The sequence below is a fragment of the Enoplosus armatus genome, chromosome 3 (genome assembly GCF_043641665.1).
Source record: "Enoplosus armatus isolate fEnoArm2 chromosome 3, fEnoArm2.hap1, whole genome shotgun sequence".
Taxonomy (NCBI): domain Eukaryota; kingdom Metazoa; phylum Chordata; class Actinopteri; order Centrarchiformes; family Enoplosidae; genus Enoplosus; species Enoplosus armatus.
This window is the reverse complement of record NC_092182.1, coordinates 3648786-3676205: the sequence shown is the minus strand read 5'-3', so window position 1 is coordinate 3676205 and position 27420 is coordinate 3648786. Positions and strand designations below refer to the sequence as shown.

General features: G+C 43.7%; 2 protein-coding genes across 4 annotated transcripts; one reads left to right on the top strand and one right to left on the bottom strand.

The window, feature by feature from the left end:
* Positions 1-752: 752 nt before the first annotated feature.
* On the bottom strand, positions 753-13904 carry txnrd3 (thioredoxin reductase 3). Of its 3 annotated transcripts, none has more exons than XM_070902239.1 (16): positions 13553-13904; positions 13023-13083; positions 11140-11249; positions 10239-10346; positions 9906-9978; positions 9603-9785; positions 9371-9513; positions 8248-8363; positions 7240-7465; positions 6960-7052; positions 6225-6301; positions 4621-4777; positions 3986-4093; positions 3737-3832; positions 3499-3633; positions 753-2053 (listed from the first exon to the last, which is right to left on the bottom strand). In XM_070902239.1, exons 1-16 carry the CDS (start codon positions 13667-13669, stop codon positions 1991-1993), a joined length of 1866 nt encoding a protein of 621 aa, XP_070758340.1. In that variant the 5' UTR covers positions 13670-13904; the 3' UTR covers positions 753-1990. The 3 variants fall into 3 exon arrangements, with proteins under 3 accessions (XP_070758340.1, XP_070758341.1, XP_070758342.1); XM_070902240.1 differs by having other exon boundaries at positions 9666-9785; XM_070902241.1 differs by lacking the exon at positions 3986-4093 and having other exon boundaries at positions 9666-9785.
* Positions 13905-16533: 2629 nt separating this feature from the next.
* On the top strand, positions 16534-27056 carry bin2b (bridging integrator 2b). Its single transcript, XM_070902930.1, has 12 exons — positions 16534-16753; positions 18237-18317; positions 19379-19433; positions 19924-20018; positions 20916-21011; positions 21192-21299; positions 21386-21471; positions 21824-21899; positions 22061-22143; positions 22331-23072; positions 24320-24412; positions 26559-27056. The coding sequence occupies exons 1-12, from the start codon at positions 16661-16663 to the stop codon at positions 26667-26669; spliced, it is 1719 nt and encodes a 572-aa protein (XP_070759031.1). The 5' UTR covers positions 16534-16660; the 3' UTR covers positions 26670-27056.
* The last annotated feature ends 364 nt before the right edge of the window (positions 27057-27420 follow it).

Here is a 27420-nt window from a genome sequence, read left to right as displayed (position 1 = left end):
AATTGTGGATTTTGATCGGCGGTACCTGCGTCTGCGCAGCACTCAAAACGTCCAAACCACCTCGTCTCGCCTCTCTTTACACTGTGCTGCAGCAGGGTCACCCGGGGACAATGAACCACAGTGTTTGATATAAATAATATATTAAATAAATTGTTCAGTTATACATTTTGCATTCATCAGACATTTTTTATTTCATAATGTCTTAACTATTTACTACTGAGCACTTTAATATTGGGCTCCATAGAGGAGAATACAGAGACCTGGTCTGAATGTACAGTCTAAATCTTTGTGATGTGAAAATCTTAAAAATGTGATTGTGACCCCTGTTAACATAATAAGCCCCTCATTTACATGAACTGTTGGTTCATTAGCAGAGGCTGGAAATGTCAGAAATGTCTTAACTAATGTCAAAGTTCAAAAACTACCACCCATAAAGGACACAATCTGAAAAATGACAGCCAACACAAGCTCTATTATATACACACACTACATAACCTTAATAGCTGAATGGAATATGTATGACTAAGGCTGGACTATAACCTGCTGTTTGTTTTTATTAGTTCTCAAATACAACAACCTCCTGATGTACGCCAGTGCTGGGAAGCCAGGACATATATTACACTGCTGCCCCCTTTTCCAATTTAGGACTGCCATTTAAACCAATAAGTAACTGGAGGTGATGGGATCACACCAGCCCTTCATTTTGATCTCAACAACACAACAATCGGAAAATGAATAAGCGGGACAAAACCGAAGGTGAAGTCATCCTTTATTAAATCTCGAGAAAGAGAGAGAGAGAGAGAGAGAGAGAGAGAGAGAGTAAAGTAATCTACAGTGGTTTGACACCAACAAGTCATTTATACAGATGACCAAAGTCACTCACTGACAGCAGTCAGAATACTGTCCTAGAGAAGATCGAATATATCTTTTACATACACATAATGTAGTAGAGGCAAACAGCAAGATCGCAACAAACAAGCATTAAATTAAGAGTAAAAACTTGTGACAATGCTTTTTTTTTTTTCTTAAACACAAACATTCACCACAATTCAGGCCGCGTTTTCCATTCAATTGTGAAGCTCAATCGGATAATGTGATGCAGCACATCGACGTTTGAAGGGTGTGAATTTGCTCTTGATCCCTCTCTGCAGACTTGTTTAGATACACACTTTGGTCGAGATAAAAAGGGAGCCCTCTTTAAAAGGCAGAAAAGCCCAGGTGCCTCCACACAGCAAAGACAAACACGTGTACATGTAAAATGTCATCCTGGTGTGGAACGATGAAGGCTCGACGAAAGAGAAGTGATGACATTTAATCTATACGCATACTCCGGATGAAATACTACGTTTCCATCACAAGCTGGACCAGAGTTCAGAGCCGTGGATCTATTCAAGCCCTGGTTGTGTGCCAATTTAAATCGGTCTTGCTTGAGTCAATTTCAGTCTGCATGCCATCTGTACACTGGGGGTGATTGAGAAGTGTTTGAAGTTGGGGATTGGACGAAGGATTAGGGCCACCGTCGGGTGCTTCTGCAGAGGGACATCGATCCTCGCCCACCATAGCATTTTAGGTTACGGGCCAGGACGTCACAAACAGCCCAAACACACACATATACTCAGCAGTAGAGTGTGTGTTGGTGCTCCTCTGAGAAGGACACACTGGCGGAGCCCAGGAGAAATACCAGCAGAGTAACCCCGCTGTTCAGCAGGCTGCCCTCATATCAGACTACCGCAGCCAGAGCTAGAGACTCATACATACCTCAGCTCTGGCGTCTTTCAGCCACCTCTTTAGTTCCCAGCCAGCCTAAATGAGTGCTTTCACTGATTCAGACGCTGGCCACGGTGTCGGGTTTGTCCTGAGAAACAACCGCCCTGTAAACTGGGCAGCTGGAGGTGAGGCTGAGCTTAAAGGTTGACTGGGAGCTAAGATGAGAGGGCTTGGTAGGAGAGTCTAACATGAGAGCAGCCCGCTAAACAAGCAGGGTTTAACCTCAGCAGCCGGACTGGGTGATGTCTCCGCCGGAACTCTTGGTCACCTCCAAAGTGGTGAAGATCTAAAATGGAGAGGGAGAAACACGCGACAGGCAGTGCAGCGTTATTATGCAGCACTTTCAGGGACGCATGTTTAACAATTTAAAAAAGGTGTGTCTAGAACATATGTACAGATGGACGACGCTGTACTTAACACTACATTAACATAATGAATGTGTAATGCTGAGAGCTTTAATTAAGCTAACTAATGCACAGCATGTATAACGGTAGACAGAAAAAAAAAATAGAAATTAAAATATTTATTCAGCATAAGATCAGCAGAAAACGAAACATGATTAAAAAACGGTCTTCCATGACAAACGGACATGTTAATACTTTAAGCCTTTGCCTGTGGCTGCCCCTGTTTTATGTGTTCTGATCAAATCTGTGCCTGGCACAGCGAGATCATTCACACAGAATTAGACTAAAAAGCTAGCGAGGGAGCAGGAAATGGTTCAGCAGGAGTTTTTGTCTTCGCTGTTCTGTACTTCATGTTACATATGGCACCCACGAGCAAATCTTTAAAAGAAATCAGCCTGCAATGTACAGACACAGACATCTACAAACATGCAGAGGTTTCTGGAGGAGTTCAACATGTTTGTTTTTTTTAGCAGAAAGGGTGCGCAGCATTGTGTACACAGTATTTGATCATTTCCTGGTTACTCAACAGAAGACTATGGCAACATGCCATAAGAAAAAACAATGTTATGTTACGCAGTTTCACGAAGGTAATATAGACTGGTTTGTAGTGTTAAGCAAGTCTTAATTTTGCTCTTAGATAAATCTAATGCAAGTTAGAGAGTGTGTTTACATGTGCACTAGTATCCTGGTTTTGAGCCTTTTCCTGCTTTGGGATATGATGTTAACCTGGTACATGAGAAACCTGGTTATTCATCTCCCTGTATAAATGATTCTAACAGTATCCAGGTCCCTGCTCACCTGTGTGCAGTTGTGTCTTGGTTTCTCAAAGGATGTCCAGAAGGCTGGATATACGCCACAGTATCCTGGTTTCTAGCGGACTACTCCAGGTAGCATAACCGCGTTTCTAACAACCAGGATGAGGCCTTATCCGCGTTCCTGAGACCAGGATAAGATCTGCACAACGCAAAACCCTGATGCTCCAAAAACCTGATCATAACCAGGATACCCATGTGCATGTGAACGCATTCAGTGACACCTGCTGACCAGTTATGACGCCCCACGGTTGTATGCCTCCACCAACCAGTCAAGTTGCAGTTTACATTCATGTCTATTTGTCGTCTCTACAATGACCTTTGATTGTGACCAATTGTGAAATATGGTCACAATCTCTGGTCACAGTGACCTTTGACCACCAGATTCTAAATCAGTTCAGCCAAGTGGACATTTGTGGCAAAACTCCCTCAAGGTGTTCCTGAGATAACGGCGTAAATAAATAAATAAGCATTTACATTCTGGCATATTGAGAGAGATGGAGTTGACCCCTTACCTCAGCACAGGTTGGGTGGATGCCGATGGTGCCGTCTAGCTGCTCCTTGGTGGCACCACATTTCATGGCCGCACCGAAGCCTTGGGTCACCTCTCCAGCATTTGGACCCAGATAGTGGAACCCTATGACTCGATCCTACAGCGCGACAGTATGGACAAAACAGGATCGTTCAATGTGACACCTTCCTGGCTGCTACGCCCTCAGAATGAATACTGTGTGAAAGCAGCAAAGATCTTACGTTGTCCAGTTTATTGCAGATGATCTTGCTGTAGCATCTGTTGTTGTCTCTGCCGGGCACAGTGAACTCCAGAGGCCAGAACAGACTGTGGTACACCTGAACACAGGAGACCGGAAACACAGTGATGGCCTATTACAGTGTGAACTTCAACCACCTGCATTATCTAAGAATAACAGGAAGGTTTTTTTTTTTCATCCAATTATAAATCTTCCATGTCTGCAAATTGTTCTAACCCATGTGAGTGTGTACCTCAATGTTGTCCTGCCCGTAGAGCTCAGTGGCTCTCTCCTCTGACAGACCACAGGCACCGTACTCCAGTGGGGTGAAGACAGTGGTGGGAACGTTGACGTAGTCACACTGCATAAAACACAGACAATGAATTACTGTTAGTTATGGAAAGCCTCCGGCTGTCATATAGGAGTTCCTAATTTTTCAAAACAATATTGCCTACAAAATTAACATCACATCAGAAATGTATATAAGAAGTGTTCACCCTTGTTGCATTTTACAAGTTTTGTTTTAGAACTTTTATTCTCAGTTTTAACAATACAATACTCTCACTTGATCACAATTAGCTAGGCGCGTGACGTTCCGGTGACCACCCAGTCAACGTGTGTGTGTGTGTGTGAAATCTGGAATCGCCCTATTCATTCTTACATTATGGCTAAAATCCCGTTCCAACTGTGAAATATGGTCACAATCTCCTCTTCTGTTCTTGAGATATGGTGTTGAATAGTGGCCAAAAAAAAGGACATTATGATGTCACAGTGATGTTGATCCTTTGGGTAAATAAACGTCATCAAACATTAAAAATCTGACGTGCCGACAGGAAATCCTAGTTTTAGCTGGTCTACAGCGCAAGTGTCTCTTAAAGCTCCAGGTACCTTGAGTTTTGAGCCCTTGTAGAGGCGTCGTGCCAGCAGCTTGCCGGCCTGGATGGCCACGGGTGTCAGCTCCCACTTGCCTTCCAGAATATCTCCAATGGCGTAGATGTGGGGGACATTGGTCTGCTCTTCATCGTTCACTGGAATCTTTCCATTCCTGGAGGACGGTACGGTGAGGTCAGTGAGGAAGAACAAACCAGACTCCATTTCTATTTTAGACCTTTTTATGAAGTAACATTACGCTACAGGGTTCCCACACTTTGTTTAACCTCAAATGTAATGACTTTTCAGGCCCAATTCCCTCAAATTCAAGGACCTACACAGCATAGTTTAAGACACGGATCAAGGCTAATTACGGTTACAACGCTGAGATTTTGTATAATGAGAAGGCTTTACAGAAGCTCACAGACAGCAATTCAAAAGAGGGGGAGGCTTGAATGTGTGAACGCTTCTCAAATGTGCTGTGTTACAGTGACGGCAGACTACGTGGTCTCTTCTGACTCTTGCCTTCTCTGAGAGCACAGCAAAACAATACATTGTGTTAGCTGAGCTGTAACTCCTTGTATATTAAATTAGCACCAGCTTTACAACACAAAACATGTCCACTTCAATTTCTATTGCACAAAATGAATCCAAGCACTTTCAATGACCCACGTCTTATTTTCAAATTCAAACTTTCAAGGATTTCAAAGGACCCGTGGGAACATTTATTTATGGAAAACAGTCTGAAAGGGCTGATTCTGATTAATAATCTTTGCTCAATGTTAGCATTTATTCTAAATATCTTAGGTATCTACAGGTAAACAAGATATACACCTCCATGAATGCCATCTAGCCATCACGAGGAAATCAAATGAAGTGGGTCTAAGGTCATGTTGGACAGAATGGAGAAACACACACACTGTAGTAGTATTTATATAAGCCACGTTGTTTTCTACACCGTACAGCAGCAGAACAAGCAAACCTGCTGATGGCCCCTGAACCCAGCGGCCCTCTAGCTATGTGTTGGCCTCATCTGAATACTACTAAAAAGGTCATAAGACTGGGGCATATGACTCACAGAGCGCTCTTATAAGCCGGCCTCATGCTGTCTTAATCCATGTCGGCCTCATAGAATCATTCGGTCATTCACAAAATTGTGGAAAGACAACATCCTCAAAAGAAAAACCAACATTTTCTATGCTTGTAACATTGGAATAATCAATTGCAAAACATACAGATTCATAAGATTGTTTTAATCTCAAGTTTATCTGAAATTATAAATGGGCAGGGGGAAAAAAAGGGACAAAATCTTCCCAAACTGAGTCTAAAAAAGTAAGAGCAGTCCACCAGCATGAAAAAGCTACATTTAAATAATGTATTAATACCATTAAAAAGCTCACACACTGTACAGGGACTCTCTTCTTGCTAACAAGACACCCCCCTTCTATCCCTACCAAATCTCCACACACACACACACCACTCCTGCAGAGAGCCATGGGATGACAATAACTGCTGAATCACCATGATTATACCACAAGTCTTAAAGGCACAGGCCGCCCCATGTAACAGGATGGACGCATGTAGGAGAAAAAAATATATATACAATGAGATTATAAACTTACTTGGGGTTGACTTTGACCCCTGCCTTGTCCAGGCCAATCTTGTCTGTGCACGCATCTCTGCCCACTGCTATCAACACCTGAAGAACAAAAGAAATGGCTTGTTAAGTTTAAAGGAAGGTCACTCTAACCCTAGCCCTACAGGGAAGTTGCAGATATTTCATTGACACAACAATGGCTAAATGTAAGCTTGGGAGGAAATGCAAGTAGTAAAAACTAGAGAAATGGAAACTACAACACATTCATGTTTTCATTGGTTTAAACAGATTATTTCAACCCTGCGTGACAGCTTTCTTGCTTTTTTTTGAGACTGGCACCAAAACTGGATGGTTAGCTTTGATTTTTAATGTAAAGATTAAAAAAAAAAAAAAAGAAGGTCAAATTATATCAGAATGTGAAAATTACTGATCAGATAGAAACATCATATCTACATTTGACCAGGCGTGGCCAATAAAAATAAAAACACAGTACAGAAACTAACAGCTCCTTTTTACTTGTTTAGCTTAACATGCATGCGGCCTGACTAGCTAGAAGCCTCTGTTTGGTTGATTCGGTATAACGTTAGCATCATTGCTGCTCCAGCTGCTCTAACAGGAGTTAACTGGCTAAATTTGGTAGCAGTTGTTGAGCTTGCTAGCTTAAGAGAGGCACTAATAACTTCCACAGTATTCTACAACAGTAACACCAGTAACAGATGGGAGAGTTAAGGGCAGGATGAACTGATAGATCGGGACATACAGTGTTGTACTCTCCCTCGATGATCTCATCGGTTTCTGTGGACTTGGCTGTCACCTTCAGCCTGCCAGGAGTGCCTGCTTCCAGCTCCTCTACCTGACAAACACACACACGAAAGTCAGTGGACAAAAATATTTGTGCTCATGTGAAATGTCTAGCTGAGAGATAAAACTTGCAAGATGGAGCATAAATCTGATGCTGTACAATTACACACACAGAGTATTTTAGCTGAGGAAGAACTTTCACTTGCATGCACGCACACAGCTGTCTAGTTAACGCTCACCTTTACAGGGACATATTTGCGGAGGAACTTGATGCCGTGCTCCTCCATGTGTTCTCCAGCACGGTTGGCCATGTCCTGATCGAAGCCCCTCAGTAGGATGGACCGGACCATGATGGTGACATCGAGACCCAGGCCGGCGAGGAAGCCGCCGCACTCCAGAGCCACGTACGACGCCCCAATCACCAGGGTCTTTCCCGGACAGTAAGACAACGAGAAGAGGTCGTCACTGGTGGACAAACGCAGACAAACGGAGAGGTCATCAAACAGAGTGGGGGTAAAACATGAAGCTGAACTGCCCTTCAGCCAACAATAACTTCAGAGAATTCAAAATGGCCGACTTCCTGTAGAGTGTAGGGCATGGCACCAAGAGGCTTTTTTGTATGTCTGGACATGTGCCCACCAGATTTTGTACATCTAGGTGTCGATTTTTGTAGGGGGCGCTACTGAGCCATATTGTCAGACCCAAGCCCAAGACTCATATCAAATAAAAACTTTCACCACTTCTGACGTGTGTGCCACATTTCATGAGTTTTAGAGCATCCCTTCCTGTTTCACGCCTCACCACGGCAACTGCATTCCACAAAAGCTCAAATGCTTAGAAATCACCATTCGGTGCTCGGGCCCTAACTATTGTCCATACAGAAGTGGCCGGGCTGGGGTTGTGTCTTATGTCACACACCAACCTTTGGTCTGAGGCTTTGTGGGGCTAAGTGAGCAGCATGAGACCATTTATAGGTTGCCAAAACAGTACCATAATCACCAGAGACACCAGAGATAATCTCACTCAACATTTAGACAGCTGGGAGATTAATGGATACCCTGAGGCAAAGCCACCTGTGGAGGATACAAGCATCCAGATCATTAGCGGGTGTGTTTGTGCTTTCAGAGATCACACACTATGGGGCAGACATCTGCTGAACTTAAGCCTGGTCTAAACATGACCTCTGGATGGGGCTTCCAGTAACACAGCAAGTCAGAGCCACCATGTAACTGGCATTGTGCGCTTACCTGGTGATGCAGTGCTCCTTGTCTCCAGGGATGCCCAGGTAGCGCGGCCTCTCGCCTGTAGCCAAGACAAACTTGGCTGCCGTGTAAAACGTCTCTTTCCCTCGTTTGTTTGTTGCCTGCCAGAAAATTCAAAAAGAAGTTATTGTTGAAGCAGACGCTACAAGGAACACAGAGCTAGAATATTATATGAGCATTTTTGTCAGAAATGTTCATGGTGTTTTGAAACGTTTTCTATTTGTTTTGGGTAGCTCGGCAGCATTTCCCATTCATAGGCTCTACTTGGGCGGCCCGCCCAGGTCTGAATTCCGATTTGGTTTCCCATCAGGACTGCAACTGCCATTTCATGATACACACAGAGCAGTGGACCTTCAGCCCCATAGTAGTTTATTTATCGCAATTACTCGCACGTGCGGAACAGGAATTCTAGAGCGCTAGTTTTAACTGGCAGTGCACCAGTTGTTGACTTTCAGCTGTAGCATGCTAATCGGCTTAGCCCGGTTAGCCACGTCAAGCTCATGTAGTGTCGCTGCCATCCGAATGGCAAACACAGAGGGGAGACCAGAGGTGGAGGAGATCCAAGAACAAGAACAAGACAAAAACCTTCAGGCAGCCTGTCACTGCAGAGTCGGACCGTGCCAAAGTAATAACTTCACAAATATTTGAATTTACAATTTACTAGTTGGACTGGCTAGCTGGTGATGTTTGCCAGATTGAACACTCAGTGCAAAGTGATGCATCGATAAGTTAGCTAGCCAACACAACAGCTTACTGATGTCAGGTCTCTCTCGAGTTATTCAGAAAACTTTGTGTGACCCGCCCATCACGAGCCATGCTGTCTCAACCTGTGGGAAACACTTCTAGTGATGTGATCACAAGTATGAAAGCCAACAACAACATTTCTGAATAAAAAAAAAACCTGTTCAAGACAAAAAGACAAAAAAACAAAAAAACAAAAAAAAAGGTTGCCACAACAGGCTGGACAACATTTCAAAATAAAAAGTTGCATATTGTAGCCATGGAGAATGCTGCCATGTCTCCTAAAACTGAAACCAAACCAGCAATCCCACATAAACGTCTGTACGAGTACATTGAAGGTTCCTTTATATCACAGGTACTCATTTACCTTGATTTTGTGTGGTTCAATGAACTCTGCATAGGCATTAACGTAGTTGACATTCTTGTCTCTCAGTGCCACCCTGTAGCCCCAGTTCAATGAGCCGATGTAGTTGTTCACCGCCATCTTCATCGTCTCCCAGTTGTGTTTCACTGAGTACAGACAGACAGACAGACAGACGCCCATCAGTGGAATCAGTGGAATGACAAGTGACTACTGACAAGGCTCGCCTCTGATTTACCACGGCAAGCCGGTGCGATGTCCCCCCTCCGTGACCTCCTGGGTCGATCCTCTGAGCCCTCACCTGTCTCGTCAAACTCCCAGCCGAACTTGCGCGCATCCTGCACAGCAGTGCCCAGCAGGGCCGTCTGGTGCATCAGCTTCTTGGGAATGCAGCCCACGTTCACGCAGGTTCCACCCAGACCTGATCGCCACAGCAGAACACATTAACAACACGTGGGAAATGGTCAGTTACCAACCAAATCAGATGAAAATAAAATACTGCATGTATCTAACTAGGTATCCTAAAGTGGAGGTATCTTACCCCAGCTGGTTCCCTTTGGTGTGGGCACAACATAATCCAGTACCATGGCCTTCTTCCCCAATATAGCAGCTTCCTATTGGCAACAGAGTCAATGTTACTGCAACATTACAGAAATCCATAATTTACCAATACGTCTCTGCATTCAGTATACAAGTGGAAACAGTTAATGACTCAAACATAACTGTTACTGATTACAGCATTACAACATCAGCCTCAGTTTCAGTTTTTTTTTTGTTTAGTGCCAACCACAAAAATTGCACAACAGAGCAACGTCCACTACAATAAAGCTGTAAACAGGTGACACTGGGAATGTATTGCACTTCTTTCTGTCACCTTTGAGCAGGCCAGGCCTCCAGATCCTCCCCCGATGACAATCAGGTCGTAGTCATAAGCTTCATTTTCTCCACTCAGTAGCTGCTGCAGGCTGCCGTCTTTATGAGCCTGAAACATTAAACATTAACACAATGTATGTATCAATACAGCACTTATGTAGGTTGATCATGTGGTGATGATATGCGGCCGCATCATCCAGCGGACACTTAAAATTAAGTCAAGAATGTTTGCAGAAAATGGAGATTGATACTAAGAATACATGTTAGGTAGGTGTGGTTCATTTCTATTAGGTACATAGAAACAGTACATGCCACTAATGTGAACTTGAATCGATGGCTCTGTGCTGCATGTAAATGATCACGTATACCATCAGCATGATAAACAATACGGACCAGCACATATAGGCCCTTTCCACTACAGGAACTGAACAACCAGTAACTTGTTGGTGATCACAGGTTCTGCTTTTGATTCCACTGTACTAGCTCCGCTCTGGGGGAAATTTCGGCACTGCTCAGGATGAGGTACTGAATCCAAGTTCCAGGTACTCTCGGGGGAAGGAATGAAAGTATTTGCTCAGAGGGAACATGCATGGCTCGCGGCACACCTAAATGTTTTTGGTTACACCCCTTGCTTTCCTGACATGTCTGCTGCAACAAAAGGTCTATTAAGTATTCTGTTTTTCTGTGGTTGGGAGGGAAGAAACACAAATATTTATGCAAATAAAAAACTAGTAGGTTGAGCTTCAAACATCACCTAACCCTCATTTGTACACAGATTCTGGCATCTGAACAAGCAACTTGATTGAGTAACAATTCATGGAAATCATGTACTGAAGAGTTTGAGCGCCAAAGAACAAAATCCCTTCAAGACAGCCAATTAGAAGCACACATTTGTTCCTCACCTGCATTGTTTTGTCACAGCCGCCAATGTGAGTCTTGTTGATGAAGACATTAGGAACAGTTTTCTGTCCAGTCATCTCGAGCAACATCTCCTGGTAGTTGGTTCCATCCTCTGGACAGAAGGGTTCATGTTGTTTAAGTGCAGGTTCACAGGGTTCTTGAATGATAACCTTCAATACATCTACTTTTCATATGGTAATAGCAGTACTACCGCTGAATCATGTGTTTTCTTTTGAAGTACCGCCTCGCTGAGTAACTGGTGATACCCAAATGATATGCAAAAATAATAAACAGAGAAGTGCGACATGACACTTCCACTGGAGTTCATCATTGTCAGTATCAGCAAACCTCCAAGTCTGGCCGCTTACTGCTAGTACAAGGAAAAGCCAGAGGCTGTGCTCAAATAGTCACCCATTTTTCAAAAAGGTTTGTATGTAGTCAGTTTAACCCATAGTGAAGTCTGATTCACTAGTCAGTTGCTAGTAATACAAAGCAGCACTGTTGCTGTGGTTACCTGCAGTATAATATTCCCGCTCATTTAGACAGAAGGTTAACCGGATCTTTGCTTGAGGTGTCCTGTTTTATGATTTTAAAAAGGACACCAGCCAATCAATCTTCCACAGCCACAGCATAATCTGCACTAGTATCTGTTGTCATGATGGGAGTGTGATGTTATATCAATTGCTGCCCACCTGTTGTCGCAGGACTTTTAATGAACTTTAATCTCACATGATGTCAAGTTGCCTCTTGCAGGCAAACTCTGCATCGGCAGTTACTTCCCACAATTGACAAAAGAATTGTCAATCTGGCTGGAATTAGCGAGCCAACGCGTAAGTGCTACATGGTGATAAGCAATTTCCTTAGCTGAAACTGTGTTGGCTATACATTCTGATCAAATCATATTCTTAAGTGGTGATTAAGTTTGTCAATCATTCGTTGATTGATCAGCAACATCCCTATGCGCTACCTTCAACACACAGCTGAGAGTGTAACAGGAATAACTCGGCAAGACAGAGCAGAGAGGTGGAGTTCACGGAGATATGGCACGAGGCCAAGATATCTTCAGTGAGTGACTCAGCATGTTTGGTGCTGCTGCAAAAAGGAAGACCACAGCACAGTCTGGGGTAACGCAACATCCCTACTTTATCGTGGAGGACAACTACAAAGTGTGTTGGCAGGAAAACTGTGCAGACTCAAACTCGACCATGAAAATGCATTTCATTGTTTGTTGTGCAAACTGACAACACCTACATGAAAGGACAAAGCAAAAACTAGGTGAAACACCCAACATATAAACAGCATTTAAAAGTGAATAAACACGAAACACTTTAAGTGGTTAGTATCAGTGTGCAGTATTTGTCAACAATTATAACTTCTCTTATGAGGTCATACTCTATATTATTACCACTGTGGTTTGCTGTACTGTCATTCACCATCTGTTCATACAGCACTCTTGGGTTATAGTGATAGTTGTTGACAAACACATGAACATTTACTCAATGTTCATTTTACGGCTTAGAAATGCTAAATGTGTGGGGGAAAGTGTTACCAATGTACAAGACTATAACACCTAAAAGATGTTGCTAATTTCAGCATCATAAAATCAAGAACATTGTACCAAAGACGAAATCTCTTTGTACAACATTAAGTCCTGCATGGACCCTAGACCAGTGCGCGCGTGTGTTGTTGAGTTTTGATACACACAAAACATTGGACTGATCATTAACTTTTGACAATCCTTAAATTTGAGGTTGCTGTTTCTTTTCTTCTTCTATTGTTAGCCTGCTTCTCAAAGAAAACACTCATCTCCAACCGGCCCCCATTGAACTGTGCAACAAATCCCGTGAGACATCATCAAATGAGACATTGCACGTCTCCATCTTACCTATTAGATCCAACTCCACCACATTACACTCGACTTTCAGCTCTTTGAACAAGTCTTTCACCTACAAAAAAAACAACAACACACAGACGTGAAAAGCAAATTCATATTCGCAGAACTTTGAAATACGCTACACCCATCATTTAAATGTGTCACAAAACATAGCTTTGTGTCAATAACATCACACAACCTTATGTTGGCGGAAGAAGGAATGTTGTTACAAGAAACCATATTATGAATATATGTGTGTGTGTGTGTGTGTGTATATATATATATATATATGTATAAGTGTGAACGTCAAAGAAACAAGTGCCGAATTGACAGTACGTCTTCTGCTCGAGGTATATGATTAGGTGTTAAGTTGGCTGTGAAATAGAAACTTTGCATTCAGCCACCAAATAATCGAGGTCGGGCCATTGACTTAACAAGGAAAAGCCAGCAATTAGACCAAGCCCGTGCACTTCGCGGTAAAAGATGGAAGTTTACAAACTCAAGCTCTCCCCCCGTCGGACGTATAGATAAGATCACCTTACCTTGACACAATACGGACAGTAGCTTTTGCTGAAAACCACCACTTGATTGGAGTCAATAAGCTGCCGTATCCGAGATTTTAGTTCATTCTTCCCGGTGTCGTTTTCGATGGGAGGCATTTTCAAGGTAATGTTATTTCCGTCTGCCTGCGCAGGGCAAGCTTCGGTCGACGGCCGACTAGGGAATGAGGACGACACGCAGTTAAACCGCACCAACTCTCTCTTAGTGCCTGTACGAGCGTCTCTATGTCTCGCGGTCCTTTCTCAAAGAGAATATACTGGAAAGCAAATGAGCCGTGGACCTCGGTTTCTCTTCCTCCGCTGTCAGCAGCTAGTCTACTAGCCGCGCCAAACGTCTCCTACCGTTTCTTGCTTTCCTGCTGTGGGTGCGCTCGATCTGAGTCGCCTCGCTCGCCGCACATTCCGTTGCTCCGCCTTGTCAACAGGAAGAACTCCGCCCTCACGGTCAATCCCGTGCTTCGAAACGCATCTAGCTACGAATACGTCACAGGGTTGCCTATATACGTGCCGTAAAAGCACTCGAATTTTTATTCCCCTCGAAGTATTCTTATTAAAACCAAATATTTAACCAGAAGCGTGTTTACATAAAATAGAAAGACCTCATACTATTTGGCGCGACGATGGTAGAAATAAGGGGGGCCTACAGGCGCCTCTGGCAGGCAGCTAACTCTAAATTAAGAAAGAAGTGAAGAGCATGGATGTGTTCACTTGTAATATTGATAGCAATAGAATGTAAACTCGATCAATGATAATGTGGTAGCTCTTGAGTGCTTCAGATTTCTGTCCCTACGTTACCTCTGCCTGTCTGAGTGTTGTTATCTACTGCCATCTGCCGGTGAAAGCAGGCTATTACAAGTAACACCCCATACAAAGTTTAACAACTACTCAAATGTCACCTATCAACTACATGTACCTTATGTATCTGTTCATAATAATATAAATCCCTAACGCCCCCCCCCCCAACACATTTAGTTTAAGAAAAGGGGTCTCTCCAGAGACTCAGTATTGCAATTTCATATTATTGGGGCACTCAAAGAGATTAATGAATGATCAAAATCAAAGCAGCAGAGGCCTAGATATCCTGACTTTCAGTCCCTAATATGGGTCAAGCTCTGAAAACGCTGGACCCTTCAAACACTTCCCATAATGCAACTCGATCGCATCTTTTGTTAGACTCCATGCGCCAAGTCTGCAACACAGGCTTTCTGTTAAAATAAGTCACGCGGCAAAACCGAGATATTATTTTTGATAACTTCGGATAGTCCCCTTCAAAGCCACAGAGGACATTATGTAACAACAGTATGTTACTGTTTTTACAGACTGAGAAGCACTCCATGTGACAAGCAAACTGATCATGAACTGATGGAGTACCCACCCCACACCTTAAGAAAATTGTGACTGACCACCAAAAACATTTCTTTTATCATTTAAATATTTTCACATTATATTTCACATTCATTGTTTTGCTCATTTAACTTCGTTTCGTTCATTCAAATGATTTTGTTTTCTGTCTTTCAATGGTCTTTTGCATCTCTTTGTGGTCGTTTTGTGTCTCTTTGTGGTCGTTTTGCTTCTCTTTATGGTTGTTTTGCGTCTCTTTGTAGTTGTTTTGTGTCTCTTTGTGGTCGTTTTGCGTCTCTTTATGGTTGTTTTGCGTCTCTTTGTAGTTGTTTTGTGTCTCTTTGTGGTCGTTTTGCGTCTCTTTATGGTTGTTTTGCGTCTCTTTGTGGTCGTTTTGCTTCTCTTTATGGTTGTTTTGCGTCTCTTTGTAGTTGTTTTGTGTCTCTTTGTGATCGTTTTGCATCTCTTTATGGTTGTTTTGCATCTCTTTGTGGTCGTTTTGTAGTCTTTGTAGTTGTTTTGTGTCTCTTTGTGGTCTTTTGCTTCTCTTTATGGTTCTTTTGTGTCCTTTGGTAGCCCTTTTGTGACTTTGTGGTTGTTTTGCATCTGTTTGTGATCGTTTTGTGTCTCTTTATGGTTGTTTCTTGTCTCTTTTAAGTTTTTTCCCCCCATCTCTTTGTGGGCATTTTGCGTGTCTTTCTGTGACATTTGGCAAGGTGAAGCGCAGGGGGCACACTGACCACTTGGGCCCTTGGCCCATTCAGTTATCCATCCATGACTACATTTTTGTATTTTGTATGTGCAAAGAACTGTGGGCCTAACCTGTTAGTTTTACAAATCTACATTCTTTTTATACTTTTCAACTCATATTTACATTTATACAGGTAAATGGTTTGGGGCATGGGTTAAAGAGACAGGTTCAGGTCAGCGTGGCTGTATATTTCCACATTTCCATGGCACATTAGGCCTACTGATATTTTAAATCACATGACATGCAGTTAATGTGCAGTAGGCCACACTGGGTTGGGACACAGCTATCATATTACTATTGTGCGAAGCAGATGTGTCAACAATGGCCAACCCAGCACACAGTTCTGTTCAGTTTGGAGGCGATGAGGTCATTTTGATGTCAGTGTCAAAAGCCACGCAGCTGTTTCACAATAAACTGACAAAGAGTTGAGATGAAGCCCCCGTCGGCCTGCGATTAGCCTCCAACGCAGGAGTTTTTGAGGCACACTGAAGGCAGCACCTCGGCCGCCGCTCCCCCGCGGCTCCCCTGTTTACGTCACTAGGCTGAATCAGGGACGCGTCATCAGTTCCAGGTGAGTGTCGCTGGATGACTTCCACCTGCAGAGTGCGGTTTTGCAACAGTGTGCTCACGGTGTGTGTTCAACAGCTCAGGACGGTCCTCAATAACAATTCCTCTAACAAGTTTGGACAGGAGCACCGCTGACGGCGACGATGATAATGATGATGATGATGATGATGTGAAGGGCTTCGTTCTCAGCCTGGCTTAACACCTTGTGTGTGTGTGTGTGTGTGTGTGTGTGTGTGTGTGTGTGTGTGTGTGTGTGTCAGCGTCAGCGTCAGCGGACGTTTGCGCCTTGACACTTGCTCCACCTCCAGCGCCTTGAATTGCAGTCGCGGATCTTCACGGCGGGGCAGTTGTTCTCTAGAGGAAGCGGACGCGGCGGCGTTGGGGGGGGGACGGATCGCGCTCTGCGAGGAGAAACGGAGAGAGACTTGACGATGGCAGACAACAAGATGGGCCCAAACCTCCAGGCCGGAGCTGGATTCCTCGCCAAACGGGTCCAGAAGTCTTTGAATCGAGCCCAGGAGAAGGTGAGCGGGGGGGGGATCAACTTTGTCGAGTGAAACTTTGGTCTGTTTAACTTCAAAACTGCACACCAGCAGTCGCTGTCATCAGTTTGGTGAGCCAGGAGACAGACCTGGCCTATTCAGTGTTGGTTATTTTGTCATCCAGCTTTATCTTGTGGCGGTATAAACGCATTAAGAGCCCTGCTGTGATAGTTAACAGACCCCTCTTCAGAACAACTCAAATGAGGGTTCGTCTGGAAACAGAATATGCTTCTTGTATAAGATTTAGCCTACAGTGAACTGGGACAAGCAGCTCCTTCAGAGGACCATTTTAATGTAGCTGTCATTTACCTTCAGTAGAAATTGAGAGAAAGCACAAGAATGGCTGTATTGCGTGTGAACTATGTCCCTATCCCTGGAGCTGCTGCTTACTTTCCCTGATGCCTCGCTCCGGACCAAGTTGTAACCCATAATGGAATGCTCCCAGGTGAGAGGATAATATCATGGCAAGCCCAGTTGCCGGACCTCATCGCAAACAAAGTGTAAGAACCTGTGATACTGTCACCATGAGAGAAAAGGAAAAGCTCTTCACGCAGGCCGTTTGTAATGTTCAAGGCTGTAAACCACATGCTCTTGTCTACTGTGTGTTTTGAACTGTTTTACATTTGAGTGATTGCCCCCTTCTATCTGTTCGCCCGATGCACTAATAAAACAGTAGCTTGGACTTTCCCAGCCTGAGCATCGTAGTGTTGTTCGGTGCGATACAGCTGTGTGCGGACACAAAAGCTGCAACTTCCTGACTGTGCACTTCCTCTCCCTCAGTTTGATTTCTTTGCTGCTCCACCTCAAAAAAAAACAAAAAAAAAACAGCAGCCACAGACGTCGCAAGGCTGAAGCCTATTTTGGGGATTCAGGCTTTCTTTCTTAGCATGGAAAATGGGAGGACGGACATGATAATGAGGGCCTTTGTTACTGATTTAAAGGTCATGCGATAAGGCATCCAGGCTTTCAAACAGCTGCATGCAGCGGGCTGTGAAGGACACTAGTAGTTTGCCACGTGTGTCTAGTTTAGTGGCGGCATAGGAGCATGTGGAACTGTATATAGAACACTATTAATCTGCTATGATTAATAGTGCTACACCACTAAATCAGCTGGGCCAATACATCCCATTATATTTTATTATACATGTATCATAATTATCGGCCGACATTTACACTAATGCCGATATACAATATCTCATGGTGCTCATGGTGAACAGCTGACACAAAAAAAGTACCTAACTCTGTGCAGCAGAACCATGCATCAGTCCATGCATTCTTCTCCCTTGTCTAAACCCACCACCTGCATCCTACCTACGGATCACGCAACACCTGTAACCAGTCTTCGAGTGAAATCGGTGGAGTTCACTTTTTCTTTTTAAATAGTCTAGCTCTAGCAATCCTGAATGCCGGAACCCTTTGTCTGTCTAAAGCTGAAACTTACTCTGACCCTGTTGTCCTCTTTCAGGTCCTTCAAAAACTGGGCAAAACCATGGAGACCAAGGATGAACAGTTTGAGCTGTGTTTCCAGAGCCTCAACAAACAACAGGTACACCAACACGTAACCCTTTTAACACGAGAAGGCCTCTCTACATGGTAGTCCCTTGCTATTCACTGCAAGACTCAAATAAAGGTCGCGTGAAGTCTCTGCTTTTATGGTTATACGTCTCATTTGATCCCCCTAATCAATGATCTCCAGTTAAATGGAGCCACCGCTAAGTCAAAAAAAAAAAAAGAAGAAATGTTGTTTTTGCTGTTGCGATGTCAACCCACACAATCAGCTCAGCCTCGAAAACAGGAAATACTTGAAACAAGATGCAGCTCTTTCTTATTCATCCCGCACAAGTGCTGCTCGTCTCCTCTGGAGCTGTACGCAAACATTACCCTCGATATTGAAAGCTATTAGATAGTGCTCACACTCAAGAAACCATTTTTTTTTTAAGGGGTTCCCACAACCTCACAAACTAATAACTTGGCCGGGTTTCAGTCTTTGGAAAGATTTAAAGCCAGACTATGTTGCATTTGAAAGATGGAATAACACGATCTTTCTTTTGCAAATGAAAATGTTTAATTTAAAAGCAATAGAACGCACCCTTCCTCAGTGTAATACGCCGCGCGGTTTTGTTGCTGCAGACTTACTCGGTCTGGTATGACCTTTAGCTTGTGTGCCAAATGTTGGCTAATTTCAGTAAACATAAAGAAATAAACGAAATTACCGAATCAGTGTGCTGACTTTATGCTCAAAGCTCATTCAGTGTTAAATGCAACAACTGCAGCACATATTTGGTGGGGTGGGGGGTGGGGGGTGGGGCTGACGGGGAGTGACAGGAAGGAAGTCTACATGCTGACAAGACATGTTGCTTTCACTTCACCACTACCATAACATTGTGGTTGTTACTTAGTTTAAACTCAACGTTGCGGTCAGACGATCAGGTATTGTGAATTGTATGCCGTTTATAACTAGTTGCAGAAACAACTACACCGCCTGCAGTCCAAACACATTCATTCATCATTTCAGGCTGTAAAGGAAATGATGAAGGCCCAGATCGCCACAGAGGCACTGTCACTGGGTGCCGCTGAATTTCACTTCTTTGTATTTTCTGCACGCAGATCGATGGAAGCAGGCTGTTTAAAGATGTCAAAGCCTACCACACAGCAGTGAAAGGTACGTTTCGAGAGCATACACAGCATATACAGACACACGGCGCGCTGGCAACAGAGCACCACAAACTCGCCCGGGAGAGTTGGTGAATAATAGGGAAGTGACTTTCTTCTATTCTTGGGTCCCGTGTGGACTTTTGCAATTCTGTCTGCCATGTTGTACAAGAACAGATAATAATCCTGCAGCGAAAACAGCCGACGCAGCACTGCATATGTGAGTCGTGTGCAAGAAAGCGCTGTGTTCTTAGCGTTGTCAGCTATTGCTCCTACATTGTGAACTGTGTGGTTAGCAAACCAATGTTGTTCTGACCTTCTCGGTGTGGGTGTAGCAACAGTGCCCCCCCCCCCCCCCCCAAAAAAAAACAATACCACCACAGTGCACTATGCTGCTGATGCTAGATGATAAGTTGATTCTCATGGAGTCGTGATTACACTGTAAGTTTTTTTTTGTTTTGTTTGTTTTTTGTCCCACGATTTCCTGTCCCTTTCCACAGCCGTGCATGAGACATCCAAGCGACTGTCCCAGACGCTGCGAGACGTCTATGAACCAGACTGGAACGGAGGGGAGGACCTTGCTGTCATTACAGAGGTATGTTCATTATGCGTTCTCGTGAATGCTTTTTGCTCGAACAGTAATCTCAGAGCTGGTCCACAAAGCCAGACTGTTACATTTCAGCAGGTCGGGCTTATTTTCAGGAAATTTGGTTTCACCAAGCAGCTTTAAAGAAGCTTGAAGTTACCATGAAAATATGCATCTAGACTATAGTGGTTCCCGTGTGTCCCCAATTCATCAATGTCCAGCCGGACCAAACGTCAACGGCAAGCGGTTGCGATTGCCCCAGGAAGAGAGCTAAGCTACCCCGGCTTGGACCTCTTGGACTGTGCTGTACCCAGCCTACTTCTGGCTAATGTCTGGTTGCAGGAAAATTGAAATTGATGAAACAAGACTCAGGCTAACTCAGCAATGGGAAATCAGAGACCGTTCACATCTTTACAGCCACCGCAACATCCCGGATCAAGCTCTTGCACCCGACGCCAACAGGGACCACAGGAACTGTAGGAGGTCATCAGCTGTCGCATAGCAAAACAACCGGATGGTATTGTTATCATAGCTGGTGATTTTGAGCAGGCTTCCATCAGCATGTCCACACCTCCCACTAGGGAAACAATACATCATGTTTAAACATTTCAGGCAGCTTCGAAGCCCTCCCTCGCCCTAATACTGGTCTGTCAGACCACATTTGCCTGCTTTTCTGCCTACCTGATTTTAGGGTCAAACCATCAGAAAAAAAGGGTGGTCAGACCCATCTCCTTCATAGGTCAGCTGCTACATATTACTTGTTTTAGTGAGTCAAGGTTTTCATATTGTGAAACAGCACGCAAATCCGTCTTTGCTGAAAAAATGTTTGTGGTTTGGTCAAAGTTGTCTGGCATTACGAGAGATTTGTGACATTTGCATTTATGTGGTACCAATTGTGTCTCTCAGAGTGAAGACCTGCTGTGGAACGACTACGAGGAGAAACTAAGCGACCAGATTGTCCGCATCATGGAGAACTACACAAGCCAGTTCCCTGAGGTCAAGGTAACCTGATTGCTCTTCACCTTGAATCAGTTCCTGCAAAACTGTACGCAAACACTCCAGTGGCTTGCGGGCCTCCTTAGATACCACCAATCTGATTTTTCATCACACACGCCGAGATCATCCGGCCTTTTAGTGGTGGACGACGTGTTTACCTGAAGAAACTCTTCTCCTGCGTTTCAGGAACGAGTAGCCAAACGCGGCCGCAAGCTGGTGGACTACGATTCAGCACGGCACCACCTGGAAGCGCTGCAGAGTGCCAAGAAAAAGGACGACGTCAAAATAGCAAAGGTAGCATTAGTATTGCAGCACAGGTGTCACAGAAATGACAACAGTAAACTGGAAAACGAAATCGACTTTCAAATCCTCTTTAACAGGCAGAGGAAGAGTTCAACAAAGCCCAGAATGTCTTTGAAGAAATAAATAACGAGCTGAGGGAGGAGCTGCCTGTTCTCTACCAGAGGTACGGTTGACCATCCACAGCAGCAAATGAACACAGTCCTTGATAACGCTCAGTGGAATCCCATCGCAGAGTTTTGGATCATGACAAGATAAGTAAAGGTAGAATATCTGCTGACATGCAAGTGACCCAACCTGCGCGTGATTCAACCTGAACAAAAGGTGCAAAAAAACCCAAAACATTATTAGCAGGATTATTCCTGACTGAAATCCTGTAAAATGTACAGATGGAATTAGTCCAAGCAGAATTTTTCCAGAATGTGTGTGTGGGACGACATAACTGAACTTGACTTGACTCGAGAAGGTCATGTGGACGAGCTGAAAGACAAACTGAGAGCTGTCTCTTGTCTCTGTAGCCGCATAGGTTGCTACGTGACGGTGTTCCAAAACGTATCAAACCTGAGAGATGTCTTCTATAAGGAAATGAGCGTGGTGAGATATGACACAGATCCTTTTTTTCCCCTCCCCTCTAGTTACTAGTAATGTGAAGTATTTAAGTGTGTACGAAATACCGTTTAAAAACTCCTAACAACTGCATATTTGAATGAGATGCAAGTTAGTTTGTGAGCTCGAGTGTCACTTTTATCTTGCAGCTGAACCATGAGCTGTACAATGTGATGAAGAAACTGGAGACTCAACACTCAGGAAAGGCCTTCATCGTCAAGGGCCTGAACAGGTAAGTTACAGTGTTCCCAATAAGAATGTCTTGTCTAGTAAGTAAATAACACACATACCTAATGCTGCCCATCTGCCATTTCTGTAGGGAGTGCTGGAGTACTAATAACTGCCTTCTTTCTTCTGGTAGATTCATAAAATTCTATCTGTAAGTCCAAAAATAACAAGTGCACCTTTTCTTCAACTAGCACAACAAGCAAGTCAAAGAAGAGAAAGTCCCTGGTTATCTCCAATCCCATCCCTTGCAACACAGCCTTCCCAGCTGACCATGTCTCCATCCACTCTTCCACCGAAAATGGAAACGACGTCACGCCCTCTCCCCCTGCCCAGCGAACTCAAAGCATCGCCGAAGAAACCAGCCCACCCGAAGATACCTGCCCACTCGAAGAAACAAGCCCACCTGAAGAAACCAGCCCACTCGAAGAAACCAGCCCACCCGAAGAAAGCGGTGCCTCATCCAAAGGCGTCAACTCGTCAGACTCCGATCTCAGCTCCAGCGGCACCAACACACCTAAGATGCAGTCCATATGCAACAATGACGACGAGGACGAGAGCGCAGGTAGTCCCGACGAGGCGGAGGCAGCGGTCGAGGCAGAAGCAGAACTTGCTACCAACCAGTCCGATGACTCCGGGGTGGTCGAGCCGAAGTCAGAGGCTGCAGGTCAGGAAGTGTCCAATCCCTCTGATTCTGCAGATAGTGATTCCCCACACAGTCCAGAGCAGGAGAATGCGAGTGATCCGCTGTCAGAGGAGGCCAAGCCCAAACCTGCACCGGTTCCCACCCCTCGCGTCTCCTTCTGCTCCTCAAATAAAGGCCCCCTCTTACCCGCTGGGGAGCAGGAGGAGACGGAGAAGGCGTCGGTCAACCAGGAGACTGCTGACTCGGGAGATGACTCCAGTTCCCACAATTTACCAGGCTTCCTATACAAGGTACGCAACGATGATTTTTAAGGAAGATTTTAACATTTTGGTGAATAACTTGCTTTATTTATGAGGGTTGAGATGAGATGATCAATATCAATCTCATGTCTCATGTCCACCAATTTAGCATTGCACCCCTCTAACATTGTCTGACTCACGATGGACAGTTTAAAGGATCAACATCGATGCCGCAGAACTGGGGATATCGCTTACATTACCCACAATGTAGTCATAGAGTCAGCAAAGTGACTCACAGCGACACACAAGTATCTTGCTAACATTAGCCACTATAAGCTACTAGTCATACAAAACCAAGTGGTGGCTGTAGCTGGAAAACCCCTGAATGTGTGTGTTTGTGTTTCACCGTTTCATTTGTCAGATGGAAGGGGTTGCCTAATCTCACTTTAACAGACTGAATAACTGTTTCACACATGTGGACTACCATAGTTTCTTTTGAAAACTACTGTATGTGATTTAAAGTTTAGTTAGAAGTAGTTTACAGGCCAACAAAAGACTATATAGAATATATATAAAATATATATGTATATGCTAATATCTCTTAATTTGACCACCAATTAACAGAAGAGGAAAATGCAAGTGTACAATTCATATGAATGAATTCAGTTTAAGGACTTTAAGGATACACAACCAGCGTTATGAAAGGCGTATTAGTTGTATTTGTTTTGTCGACCTGCCCAGAGACTGCAGATAGAAAGTATTCAGTCGCTAAATCTAGTACAAATCTCGACTTTTTTTTGTATAAAATGAATGTTGTTTGTACATGATCCCTGACAAATCGAATGAATCTAATATAACAAAGATATATGTAATGAGATAAACTACAAAATCAAAATGGTTCAGGTGGATGACACTAATTGTGCAAGTGTCAGACTTTTACAATAGATTTTGCAATTAAGCCAAAATTGGCTTATTGTAATCGAATTGAATTATGGGACAAGTTGGTGTATTCCACAACATCTCTAATGTTTTCAGTACAGTTTTTAATCATCACATAAACATTGGTAAAGCTAATATATGGATCTGACTACTAATTAATACATTTTTAACATGCAGATGTCAGATGTTTTATATTGTGATATTGGAAAGACTGTCACAAATTGTAAATGTAGTTTTTTGTTTTTTTTTCCAAATCTGTGAGCACCACAAACAAAATGTGTTAGCCTCCCAAATCTCAGGTACCTGGAAAATGTGCTCAGTATTACGCTTGCATTAATGCCACCTGTGTTTCACTCCAGGGGGTGGCGTTAGAGAGCCATGCAGCGTCTGAAGACGGCCTGCTCCAGTTTGAACAGGGAGATGTCATCCTGGTGCTTGCTGACACTCAAGAGGTTTGTAGATCACTTCCTGTGGTACTTCAGAGATTGAAGATTACACATTTCCTTTTTTTCTGAACCTGTTTAGACCATTATTCTGTGGGGATTTGTTTTTTTTTTTGTTTTTTGTTTTCAGTTTAAGCCTGTGTGCATCCTGCTGGCAATGTACTTTTCATCTCATGCCTGTGTTCATTTTCTTGCTAAGTGATGAAGTTTTACTTTTCCTGTGGGTAGCTGGCCAAACAAATGTCCCCCCCGAGATATTTCCACTGCAGACAGAATGGAGTCTGACAGCAGGACATTTCTTTCAAACGTCTAAAATTAAAATAGCTCTACTAAACCTCCTAAGGCTTATATAGAAATAAAATAAGGGGCTTCTCAGTCCTACGTTTTTGGTGTAAGAGTAATTCACAAAGCATTTCAGTGCTTAAAGTAGCTCCTAAGTCTGAGAGAGGTAAGAGTCAGTACAGAGGATCTCTAAGTGACTAAGACCTGCTGACTGTCAGTCAAATGCTGCAGGTAATGAGCCTCATCTCGTCAATGTTTTGGGAAAATGAAAAGATCACAGGGCGAGTTAATAAGGACCTAGTCTGGCTGACAGGATGTAGGCTGTTGGGATAAGGCTATGCAAGACTAACAAGGATCCAATCACCTCACCAACGAATCGAAACCATCCAACAGCGGAGATTACAGTTTGCACAACACTGCGCTGCTTTATTTTGTCACTGGAAAGGTCAAGGCCAAGGTTTCAGAAAGCCGAATGCCTCTGTGATACCATATTTTTGCATAGAAGAGTGATTAGTAGAGGCACATTTTGAGAGAACAATAACTCTATTTTTTAGAGGATCTGTCAAGCCGGGGGCACAGAACCGTATTACAGTGAGTGAGAATGCAGGCTGGGGATGAGGGCCAAAAATGAAGACATAAAAGTATTGCAGTCATGATTTAGTGCAAAAAAACATTTGCAAGTGTTCTGGGAGTAGAGAAGAGTGTACCAGTTACTATAATATATCAGCCTCTGAAGGAGGGAAGGAGGGTTTTTGTGAATTAAAATTTCGCCGCCCCTTGACTTTGAGTGAACATTTGAATGATACATTTGTCCAAGCCCAATCCCTCCTAAGCCTAAAGTAGTCAGAGGAACGGAGGCGAGCCTCCTGGAGGAAAGCAAAATCTACGTTCAGTGCCTTAAGGTGATTTTGAACTCTATTGCGCTTAATCGGGTTGTTCGTTCCCTTACAATTCCAACCAACAAAAGTCGGCGCATCAGCCCTATCACCAACACTATCATTCAAGTGAGAGGGATAAGAAGACCTACATCGAGATCCAAAGAATGCCAAGGAGACGGTATGCAAAGGAGGAAGGGGTCCCTGATAGCCTAGGCTGAGGCCAGGTCAGTCACTGTGGAGCAACGTGCTCATCAGAGAGACCACACTTTACCTCAGGTCGTGTTTTCATCAGCCGGGAGTGGGACGTCTTCAGCGGGGGGGATTTTCTCCGATTGTGATTCTGAAACCAGTGACAGATCTGAGTCAGTACTTTATATTAGACACCTGGTTTTGTATTTTCATCACCTTTTTTTTTTTTTTCTTGGCAATCTCTTGTGGAAAGTCCAGGAAGATGTAAACATCCTTCCCCCGAATTTAAGCTGCTTGCCCTTCGTAGGAAGTAGCGCGAAAATGAGACGGTTTGGCCGAAAACAATGTTGTAGAGACCAATCGTGAGTAAGAAGAGTGCAAAAAAGATATGCTGTTTGTAGTAGTGAAGATAATTATTGAGGTTGGTTTGATCGACCTAGTGTCTTTACATGGCGAGAGCTAAACCGCAAGTCCAAATTTAGTTTGTTTTTAACATTTTTAATCAAATCTAATCCAATCTAGTTCCTTTTCACGCTTCTATAGATTGATATTTTATTTCACATTCACTGCACAGACCAATCACCTGTCAACCAATCACTGTGGACATCCATGAAACATTATGTCATCCATAGCAACAGGGTCTGTCTCTACTCTTAGCTTAGGAGTTCTCCCTGGCCCTCAGTAAAACTTTGTGAATGGATGGTCAGAGGGCTAGATCTCTTTCCTTAAGATCTTACACATGTTTAATGTGTGTGTGTGTGTGTGTGTGTGTGTGTGTGTGTGTGTGTGTGTGTGTCTCACAACAGGAAGGCCTGGTGAAGGGGATCAGGGAGGAGAGCTGGAACCAGCACAGGGACCTAGAAAATCACTCTGGGATCTTCTCGGAAAAACTCATCCAGCCTGTTCAGGCAGAGTGAGGCAATAGTCACTCCTCAGTCTGCAATACTTTCTCCTTCCATAGAGCAGTTGGTGACGCGCGCACACACACACACACACACACACACACACACACCCACACAGAGGGAGTGAACCCATATGTTTTGGGTGCAGAAGCTGTACAAACAGATGAGCACAAGCCCCACGTGGTTTCTCACATGCTATGATGTTGTAACTTGTGGAACAAAAGTGACTGAGCTTTTAGAACATTTTGTAAAAGATGTTTTCATTTTTAAATGTTACAGTATTTTGCTTCTTTTTTTGTGTGTGTTTTCCAAGTCTTTCCGTGAAACACTGTGAAACAAACAAATCTTTTTATACTGATTTCTATGATGTAAAATTTCCTAATAAAGTTAAATAAAAGAGAAGAGGATGTCGTTCTTGTATGAAATCCTGCAGATTTTAAAACGGCAAAGTTCCATTTCTTGCCATTTGTTCAGCTGAAGAGAGGTGGATAACACAGTACATGGGATATGCATTTTGTAAATAAAGGAAATTGTTGCCCCAAGACTGCAGATAAACAGCCTGAGTTAGAGAAAGGACTACAATGATTCACCAGAATGGAATGTGAAAATATTGTCAAGACCTGGAAACTGAGACCCATTGATTTACTGTGAGGAGTTTATGGAAGAAACGTCTGTCTTGTATAAAAACCTACCGAGCTGGGGCTCGCTTCCCCTCGATTGTCACTTCTACTTTGTGGAAGTAAGACACTAAAGTGTGTTCCTGTTT